The sequence below is a fragment of the Perognathus longimembris genome, chromosome 3 (assembly GCF_023159225.1).
Source record: "Perognathus longimembris pacificus isolate PPM17 chromosome 3, ASM2315922v1, whole genome shotgun sequence".
Classification (NCBI taxonomy): Eukaryota; Metazoa; Chordata; class Mammalia; order Rodentia; family Heteromyidae; genus Perognathus; species Perognathus longimembris.
Window position 1 is genome coordinate 56,847,293 of NC_063163.1, and position 10,399 is coordinate 56,857,691.

At 39.7% G+C, this 10,399-nt stretch overlaps 1 protein-coding gene across 1 annotated transcript; it reads right to left on the reverse strand.

Annotated features, from left to right (window-relative positions):
* Positions 1-357: 357 nt before the first annotated feature.
* On the reverse strand, positions 358-10,016 carry LOC125348385 (proteasome maturation protein). The gene is made up of 6 exons (XM_048341581.1): positions 9,911-10,016; positions 7,801-7,898; positions 6,842-6,902; positions 5,294-5,395; positions 3,130-3,223; positions 358-520 (listed from the first exon to the last, which is right to left on the reverse strand). Exons 1-6 carry the CDS (start codon positions 9,911-9,913, stop codon positions 453-455), a joined length of 426 nt encoding a protein of 141 aa, XP_048197538.1. The 5' UTR covers positions 9,914-10,016; the 3' UTR covers positions 358-452.
* Positions 10,017-10,399: the final 383 nt, after the last annotated feature.

Consider the following 10,399-nt stretch of genomic DNA (forward strand, 5'->3'; position numbering starts at 1 on the left):
TTCACTAATGTTCTAAAATATTTATATTTTTTGTATGCAGGCTCCATAAACAACACCTTATAATAAATAAAAACCAGTCAAAGTGGTGGCACTTGCCTGGAATCCTAACACTTAGGAGGAGGAGATTGGAAGATAGTAAGTTTCAGGCCAGAATGTAATACATAATCAAAACTTGTCACAAAAAAAAAGAAAAGAAAGTATGTGTAGGGGGGAGGGAAGGGGATATTTTAAGAACCTAGAAAGCTACTGTTTTAGTGTAAATGAGGAGCTTTAAAACTATCTCCATTCAGGCTTACAACTGTTACATGACAACATGTCACCATCAAGCAGACTCAGTTTGAAATGATCACAAATAGATTTTCATGTATGAGTACTTTTAATGTTGGATACATCAAATCACAATAGACAACTATAACAAAACAGCCCCTCAGAGTCATGAACAGCACAGTGCACTACAGTAAACCGAGTTTATATTCCACCATCAAGTGAGGCTCGCCCATTAGTTCACTTTGTGATGGATCTGAAAACAAACAAAAACATTTTAAGTCTCAAAAAAGAGATAAATTCAGTGATTCCTCAGGATGATTTTTAAAAAATATGTCCTGTATCTTGACTGAAGAGAAACAGCTATGCATTTTTTAAAAGGATGCATTAGATAGTATGTGAATGATATCCCAATGTAGTTGCTCTAAGAAAAAAAAGTTCTCTGTTTTCAAGATTCCCAAGTTTTCCATTGTTTCTCAGATGATGCTGGGAATAATCTCATAATCAAATTAGCAAAAATATCTTATCTGTACTATTTTCCTGCCTGTGAATATGCGTGAAGGAAAGTCAGAATTGTGAAGCAAGAAAACCCTTTCAATGTGTTAATAAGTATAACAGTTTTTTTTTTTAATTAACAGAAAACTTCCTAAAGACAAAGGCTTTGACCTCTTCACCTGGACACTGATCTAGAAATAGTAAAACCTAATGACCCAATCTGTAAAACTGGTTTGTAAAAATGAATAACCATTCACAGGACCAAAGCAGCACTCCCAGGGGAAACTACCCAAAGCTCACTGCAGCAGTAAAACCATCTACTAAATGAAATCTTTCCAGCCTGGAACTACTTTAGACAGGGGCAAGGAATGAATTAAAAAATATGGTCATAGCTTAAAGATAAACAGAAATGGTACCCCATCACACATCTGCTTAGTCATTCAATGCCTCTGAGTTGCATCCTCAATTAACCCCAATCTTCTGTTTATGGTCTGTAGGCCCTGGTTTTGTAAATTCCCTGTTGGTTTTCTTGACTCCACTTTATTCTACTCTCCAATTTGCTCAAAACATTCTAGTCATCTGGACTTCCTTAAAGTGCTCTTATATATGCTGGGAGACAATTCTCAATCAGTGTCTTACAACTACTGGGAAAAGAAATGCTTGATGGTTTTTCCAAGACCAGTTCTAGAGAACATCCTCCAAAGACAAGAGGCACCCAGGGCAGCCAGGTGGGCCACCTTCAGTGAGCTTCAGGAGCTCTGAACATAGGTCCCACCCTACCCCCACTCCTCTAAAAAATGCACCAAATATGCAGCACCACTTGACTCTCTTTTTGTGTTGTCATGGGAAGCAGAGCTTAGGGAACAAACAGATTGCTGATAACTGGGGCATACTGCTCTGAGGAATAAACCATCCTTTGTCTCCTGGAACCTTATGTGTTCTGCCATCATTCAGAAAACCATTGCAGGCCAACTGATTAGCTTGTAAGTAGGGCAAGATCTCACACCCTTTACAGTTCATCTTCAGACGTTAGATTAGAGACAGACCCTGGACATACTGTTTCTTCTGAAACAGCTTTCTCCCTACTTTTAACTCCACTAATTCATAGCTTACAGGAATCAACTTACATGTCATATTCCCAGAGAAAACCATCTTTCCATTTCCCAAATTTATTACAATTTATATCTTTTTCTCTTTGTCTCCTCCATTAGAAGAAAGCAGATATTTTGCTTTTCTTTCTATATTCAGAGCCCAGCCCAGTGCTTGACATGTAGTATTAAACTGAATAATGCACAGGCCTGTCTGTCCTCCCTTCTTTACAAAGAATTGTCAGAGATTTTTAAATGAGTCTATTTTTATAACTAAATACAAATAAATTAAGGATATATATATATACATATATATATATATATATACACATCTTACTAGTTTTATATGCATTTAGGGATCCCAAGTTTTCTTGTATTCAAAAAGTTCCCAAAGAGGAGGCTTACTAGACTTGTATTGTGTCCACAGCATTTCCTTACCAATATCAGCAGCCAAACAAAACTAATAAAACTTAGTTTGGGCTTCTCTGTTTCTCCTGCACTGCTGAGGCCTAATGAGCAGAGGCAGGGCTGGACAGTGATATTTGTTTATCTTCCTCAGAATAAGAAATAGAGGACACTGCACACATTGTTCTCCCTTAAAAGTCAGTTATCTGATATATAATACAATTTCAGGGAATTTTGTTAAGAATGGTAGACTCGGGCTGGGAATATGGCCTAGTGGCAAGAGTGCTTGCTTCCTATACATGAAGCCCCTTGGTTGGACTCCCCAGCACCACAGATATAGAAAAGGCCAGGAGTGGTGCTGTGGCTCAAGTGGCAGAGTGCTAGCCTTGAGCAATAAGAAGCCAGGGACAGTGCTCAGGCCCTGAGTCCAAGCCCCAGGACTGGCCAAAAAAAAACAAAAAACAAAAAAAAAAGAATGGTAGACTCTTCTTTTCTATTTACGACCTACTCCAGAGGCTTTTTTGAAAGGTGCTTTCTATCTTATTCATTCTAGTCATTCTCAAAATTAATGCAAACATGGTGAATACTCAATCATTACTTAAATCATCCTAGAAATATTGTAGTAGACCAATACATCGGATGTAATGTTAAGAGTATAAAATTTACATCTAGCTGACTGAAATGACAAGAATTTCAGAACTTTTCAAGTTACCTGCATGCTGAAAAACATTAGAAGAAAACAGCTATGACCACTCAACTTTAAACCTTACTGGTATAAAGTGAATCCCATCATTATGAGTGATGGAAAGATAGATTTTGTTCCATTTTGCTGCTAACATATAACAGAGCTCCGTAAGAGGTGCCAAATGACACTTACCATTAAGAATATCTTCAAATCCAATGGTTTCATCATTACCCTTCAAAATATCCAGTGAAAGGTTTGAACTTGAAAGAAATGGGAGACGCTGAACCTTTGGGAAATGTGTGAAAGGGGTGAGAAAAAAAAAAGAAGAAAAAAACCAGAAAATATAATTTTTTGTTCTGCACTCTTACTTGGAAAGTACCAAAAAACTAAGTAAATATAACCAATGGAAAAGAATGATTCACTTTTTAAACAGAGTAGTTTTAAAACATTCCTCAAAACTTTGTTCAAAAGATTTGACCCTGAAATTGTAGTTTTTATAGAGTTCATAATCCCATCAGACTTGTACATGTTCTTAGGCTTTATTCTGTCTAGGAATATTATAACATATACCACATGATAAAACACAAAACCCTAGAGCCTAACATCAGAGCATAGCTTCAGATACACTCAGAGCAATGAAATCCTGAGAAAATTCCAACTCAGTGAGAGCATTACCAGTAGCATGATATGATAGAAAGGCATGTAAATAATATAGTGACTGACACATAGTTGGTATTCCACAAGCTTTAATGTAATCAGACCAAATTTCAGCAATTCAGTTCATTGTCAATTGTCCAGCAGTGATAACTAAAGTCAGTGCAGGTAATTTTAGACACTGCTGAGATTACCAAAAGAGCAATTGACGGTCAGTGACTAGACAATACTGAGATTTTTAAAAATAATCACACTGATATTATGCTGGCTGTGTATGGACAATGAACTGAAGGAGCACAGCAGGGATGAATACACTAAGTCAGATGAAATATGGCAGAAGGAGAACCAATGAAGCAGAAATGGTGAGATCAAATCATGGCCTGGACAGTTTGGGATGTAGAGAGGAAGGGAAGAAGTTAGGTGCTAAATGAGATAACCAAAGCTAAAGCTCCAATTTCTGCTTTAAGCAAAAACCTAGTCATAGGAATAGGTGAGAAATAAGTTATTCTGTATGCGTACATGTGAAAGTCTGAGATGTTTGGAAGACTTATAAGTGCAATAGCTCAGCCTTATAGCTCATGAGAACTGAAATCTGAGTCAACAGCATATAAATGATAATGAAAGAAATAGGAACTATGGTAAAGAGACAACCAAAAATGAACAAAACTAGTACTGTAGGAAACAGAGGGGGAAATAAAACAACCTATAGAAATTGAAAGTAAGTTTCAGAGAGGAGAACATCAAAAAAGTGTGTTCTAAGAGCCAAGGAAAAGGAAGGAGCCATGGGAACTAAACACTAGGGTTCAAGTAAAATGAGGGTTAAAAAAAAAAATCTAGGGCTGAGGATATAGCCTAGTGGCAAGAGTGCCTGCCTCGGATACACGAGGCCCTAGGTTCGATTCCCCAGCACCACATATACAGAAAACGGCCAGAAGTGGCGCTGTGGCTCAAGTGGCAGAGTGCTAGCCTTGAGCGGGAAGAAGCCAGGGACAGTGCTCAGGCCCTGAGTCCAAGGCCCAGGACTGGCCAAAAAAAAAAAAAAAAAAAAAAAAAAAATCTACATTATTCAAGAACAGAGGTACTGGTGTGATGGAAGCCAGAACACATAATGCAAATGATCAGGAGATAAAGGAAGATATATAGCAAATATGAACACCTTTTTCAAGAAGCTCAACTGACAAAAGCATAGTTAATGTAAGAAAAATAGCTATAAAGACATTTAGGTTTGATGAAAATTTTTGTTTTATGTTAAAAGACAGAGAGCTGAATGTATGTAAATGCCGCTGAGTATTAGGCAGAACAAGAAGAGGCTAAAGGAGTCAGCTCCAGACAGGATCACTGATACAGGGTTACTTCTTGATGTAGTGTGATGTAACAGAATCCAGAAAATGGGTGAAGAGACAGTTCTTAAAATTCTAGAAGGACATCTTCTAAGTATTTACTCCTTAGCAACAGGTATACCCAGCTATATATACATTGTACACTCAATACTACTACTTAGGGTCTCCAAGCAGGAAAACATGAAAGCAGATATAAGTAAGTTTTCAGACAAGGGGTTTTCTATTTAAGGGCTATTTTTCCCTCTATGGAACAGAACTCAAAGTCTTATCATATAAAGGGGAAGTATAGAATAAGTTGCAAGAGCCTAGGAAGAAAGTTTTAACAGCTGTTATGGAAAGAGAAGTCCTTATGACTGACTTACTTGCTGTACTGCTTTGAATTCCATTTGTAATTTCAGTGGAGCATATAGACCCTGGATGTTCCTCAGTGTGGCAAAGTTCATTTTATCTTGGTTGAGCTGGAACTACAAAAGATAATGTAATTCTAAATGTTACACTCACTATGCCTCTTCCAAAACAGTACCATACATACAGAACACAATGATTTTAACACAGACAACTGAAACAAAAGCAAAGATATTTAATAATCTCTTCTGATAAGTTTGAGAACATTTAAGTTTTTCTTTTATTCAGTTTACAGGTCTAAGTATTTAACTAGTTTAAAACTGTTAACTAATTTTTTTTTTTTTTTTTGCCCATCCTGGGGCTTGAATTCAGGGCCTGGGCACTGACCCTGAGCTTCTTTTGCTCAAGGCCAGTGCTCTACCACTTGAGCCACAGCACCATTTCCGGCTTTTTCTAGGTATGGTATAGAGGAATCGAATCTAGGGCTTCATGCATCCAAGGCCAGCACTATACCACTAAGCCATATTCCCAGCCCTTGATTAGATTCATTTTTAAAAATAGAGTACTGCTAGAGGCATGGTTCAGTAATAGAACACATGCTTAACAGTGTAAAGCCCTGTGTAAAAACAAAATTAACCAAAAAAGGGGTGGGGGTGGGAGAGTGAGTATTTATGCATATTCAATATATAAGCAACTTTCATTCCTTCCCATATTCTCAAAGATGTTGGTTTCATAATCATTACGTATACTCTTAAGTCTATTCTGGGCTGTCAACTACTAAGCCTTAAACTTGAACACATTTAATGTATAGGAGTCCTCTCCTCATCTCATTTGAATTTTAATTTCATAATTATATTATCTGTTTTATCCTTTCTTATAGTAAGATTTTTCCCCTCGCTATTAAGGAATAAGAACAGATGAGCTTCCTGTTACTGGCCAATGTCAATACCAGTGAATACTAACCTTGAACTGTTCAAGTAACCCTGTTCTGAATACAGTGGATGCTACATTATTGGGTCTCTTGAGCACTTTTATGAATCTCTGCTTGGCTTGCCCCTTAAAGTCTAAGTTTTAATTAGAGTTAAAATTTAGTTACTTAAAATATTAAAGTTAAACTTCAAGTTTTAATTTAATGTTTTTTAAATTTTAAAAAGAGGATTATGCCCTATTTATTTGTGTACTTACTGTGCCTGGCAGCTATGAATCTCAGTAACTTGAAAATGTAAAGTTTGAGACAGAAGTCAAAGCTGGACAGATGGACTTGGATATCAATAGCCAAAATGGCAAAAGGGAAAAAAAGAGTTCGTGAATGAGAAAATTTTGAAAGGAATAGAGATGGAAACCTTCAGTGTCATCTGTTAAAAAGCAGAAAATAATACATGGAAAGGGAACTTTAGTGAAATGGTATAATCATTAAAAAAAAATCCATTAATGACTCCATGGAAATAAGGACTCGTGGTCAAATGCTCAGCACCACAATTATTTTAATAAAATAAACCAAAAAATTATTATTGAAAGTATTTTTTACTAGGGGATAAAAATGTAAACATAGGTAACATACTTACATTTTTTTCTGACAATTCAAGAGGGTGACTGGGTAAAAGTTCATTTTTCACACAAGAAAAACTAGAGAAGAAAATCATTTAAAAAGGAGATTATATATCGTTATATACCCCCATCTCAAAATTCCATCTATCAAATGTGTGACTACAACAGGTATTGGACAAGCTGCTCAGTAGCAGAACATATATATGCATGAAGCCTAGGGTTCAAACCCTGCAAACCCTCCTCCCCTCCCCACCACCAAAAACCTATATCATAATATATGGTATGGCATGAAGGAGTTTGAAGGTGATGGTGATAAAACTGTTCTATATCTTGACTTTGATGATAATTACAGGAACTGAATTATGTGTTAAAATGTACAGAAATCTATACCAAAAGTTAACATTGTGAGTTAAATGGGGGGGAGGGGGGGTTGCACACACAGTAAACACTCACTGAGTGGTTACTAATGCCAGGGACTGTTTTACTATTTTAGGTTATTTTCAAATTTCAAACTCATTTATTCCTAAAAATAATAGATTCTGCATTAACCCTATTTCACTGCCAGGAACACTGGAACTCAGAACTATTAATTTAATTTCCCAAAGGCATATATCCAGAAAACAGAGCTGTGGTCCAAAGCCAGCATCCAGAGCCTTCTTATTTGCTACGTTCTAGTGACTCCAAAAGAAAAGCACATTCATCCAATAGTTAATAAGCTTAAGGAAGAAAATTGTTCTCCAAGTTCTCAGTAGGAAAATGAAAAAGCCTACCGAATTATGCTTTTGGTACCATCTACTAAGAAGATGTCTTATCCTGGGAATCTAGTACCTTGATAAGATGCTTCTTTCCCTTCTCACCCTGTCCAAGGTGTATTACTTGCTACGTCCTACAATAACATACATTTACAACCTATCAAGATACTTAAACAATATTTTGAAAAAAATCAACGAAGTGAAGCCACATCCTCCACACATACCCTTTCCGAAGAAGATCTTGACTTTCAAAAGGCCCACTTGCTGAGAGTTCAGTAACTGGAATACTGTCCTTCAGCTGAGATCCCAGTCCTCTGGAGTTCTATAACACAAATTAAAAATACTACTAAATAAAGAAGAATTTAAACACAGACACACTGAGAACATCTATTTTTTAAAAAAATTGGAGAAAGAAAAGGACTGCACCCTCAAAGATAGTACAATCTTAATTAGGATGTACCTTAAGTATTATGGTAGGGGGCATACGAGGTGCAAAGAATAATATTAAATCTAGGTTAAAAGGACTTCTGGGACTGCCAAATGAAAAGGCATTCCATGAAGAAGGAAATTACACATCAAGATGTGAAATGTTAAGCAGACTGAAAAGTTGAAGATAGAATCCTGGAGGTTAGCCATCCTTAAGAACTAGGGGAAAGAACTAAAACTTGGAATTAAGAACAGGATAGCTAGAAAAGGCAGTATAACACAAGAGAAAATTACAGAAAACGGTAATTTCAGGAAGTTTGGTTTCTATAAGAGGTAGGTATAGCCAGGCACCAGTGGCTCACATCTATAATCATAACTACTCATGAGGCTGAGATCTAAGGATCATGGTTCCAAGACAGCCTGGGCTGAAAATTCCCTGTGAAAGTCTTATCTCCAAAGTAGTAGGGTGCTGGCTTTGAGCAAAAAAAGAGCTCAGGGACAGTGCTCAAGGGGTTGAGTTCAAGCCCCATGACCAACCAAAACAAGAAAAAAAGGTGGGCATTAACCATTAAAAAATATTTGTCAGTATAGAGTAAAACAAAAATAAAAACTAGAAAAGAGACAGAGAGTGTATTTGGAACTGCTACCCATATTTATATCACTAAATTTTCAATTATCCAATATTTATTAGGTACCTATTTTGTGTCAGGTACTCTGCTAAAGATACATGCCTACCTCTGGGGCTTCATCTAATGAAGACATTAGCAAGCAAACAAAACCCAGATGCTATTTTAAATCGTTGCATGTTTATAGTATAAGATCATCACAATTCAGCAGGAAAATGCAAAGAAAGCAGTTTGGTATCTAATGTTACACTATTCTAGGAAAAACTATCCAAGAAACTCATACACCTCTCTGGCAATTCTTTTCTCATTTGCACTAGATAACTGATCTCCTTCCAGGACTGAAGCTGCTGCTTTCCAAATGTCATCCGACACCAGTATCCTCCATGACCATTCTCCTCCTACCACACTGCTTTACAGGAAAATGAAGAAGTTTCTTCCATGCACAAAGAATGGAGGAATTCTGAGTTGTATTATCACCAGCCTTCCAATTTCCTTATCTAATGGCAGGATTAGCGTTTAAGCCTTTCATTACAGTAGTAGAGAACCGAATCTGCGAAAACTAAACATGTGAGAATGTTTTTCACAGTTGTTTACAATGATCAGCAGTTATTTACCAACGTAAGGTTCCCTGGATTTGGACGGGGGCTTATCACCAGTATTGATATCAAAGAGTCAGTGACTAGGGTGATGCAGGAATCTTTACAACTATCAAAACTTGCAAGATATGAAAGGAGGGGGGGAGGCGCTGGAGGAAGCGGACAGGGGAACTGAGGGGCGAGGGGAGGCGATGCAACGACGCTGCTCCAATGAGGGGGATCCTACAAGACCGAATTAAATACACGTGACCACCGTAGGGAGTTGGCGACGTGGGCTTTCGGCTCTGCGAGGTCCCTCAAACCGAGGGTGGTCAGCGGGCCACCCCACCAGTCGTTCCAGTGCCCAGCTCCGCGCCGACCACAGGGAAGGGGAAGAGGCCGAGGCCGGGGCCGGGGCCCAGGCCCGGCGGGGGACGTGGGGACTCCGACCGACCTGGGACGGAAGCACAAACACCGACCGAGGGAAGGAGGATGGAACCGAAAGCAGACGAACCGTTCGCCAGTCGCGGGACCCGAGCCACGGGCCGCCCTAACGCCGTGACTCGACAGATCATAGAGTGCTAAGCCGGCCTCAGCCTCACACCACGTCCACCCGCCGGGGGCAGGCTCGGTGGGGGGGGGGGGAGGCAGCTTGCGCCTGGCTGGCCAAGGGGGCCCGGCCCGTTCGAACCCCGACGCTCACTCACCATCTTCGCGCCGCTCTGGGAACCAGATCCCTAGCAGGTTACCGTCAGCCGGGCCGCCGCTCACTTCCGTTTCCGGGGGCCGTTCCCCACCCCCTCCACATCCGCCGGAAGTGCGCCCGTCCGGGTGAGGAAGGAAGGAGGGCGCGGGTGTCCGGCAGGGATCCTCGCGGGGACGCGGCTCCCACGCTTGTAACCCCGAGGGACCGAGGACCGAGGGCGCAATGAGGGTGTGGTCCGAGAGAGAGCAGGCCTGGGACGGGACGGGACGGGACGGGTCGCTTGGGCCGCCAGGGCGAAGGGAAGACGCGGACTCCACGGTTTCAATAAACAGCTGCGGTCTGCACTTGGGTTTCGGACTTGCCACGTCCTGTTAGTAGGTACCTCGCCCGGATTCCACGTCTCTCACACGCAGACGCTACACTTTTTAACAGTTTAATTGTTCAACTAGCCAGGCAGAACTGGAACAGAAGCCTTTGGCTAGTTTATTTG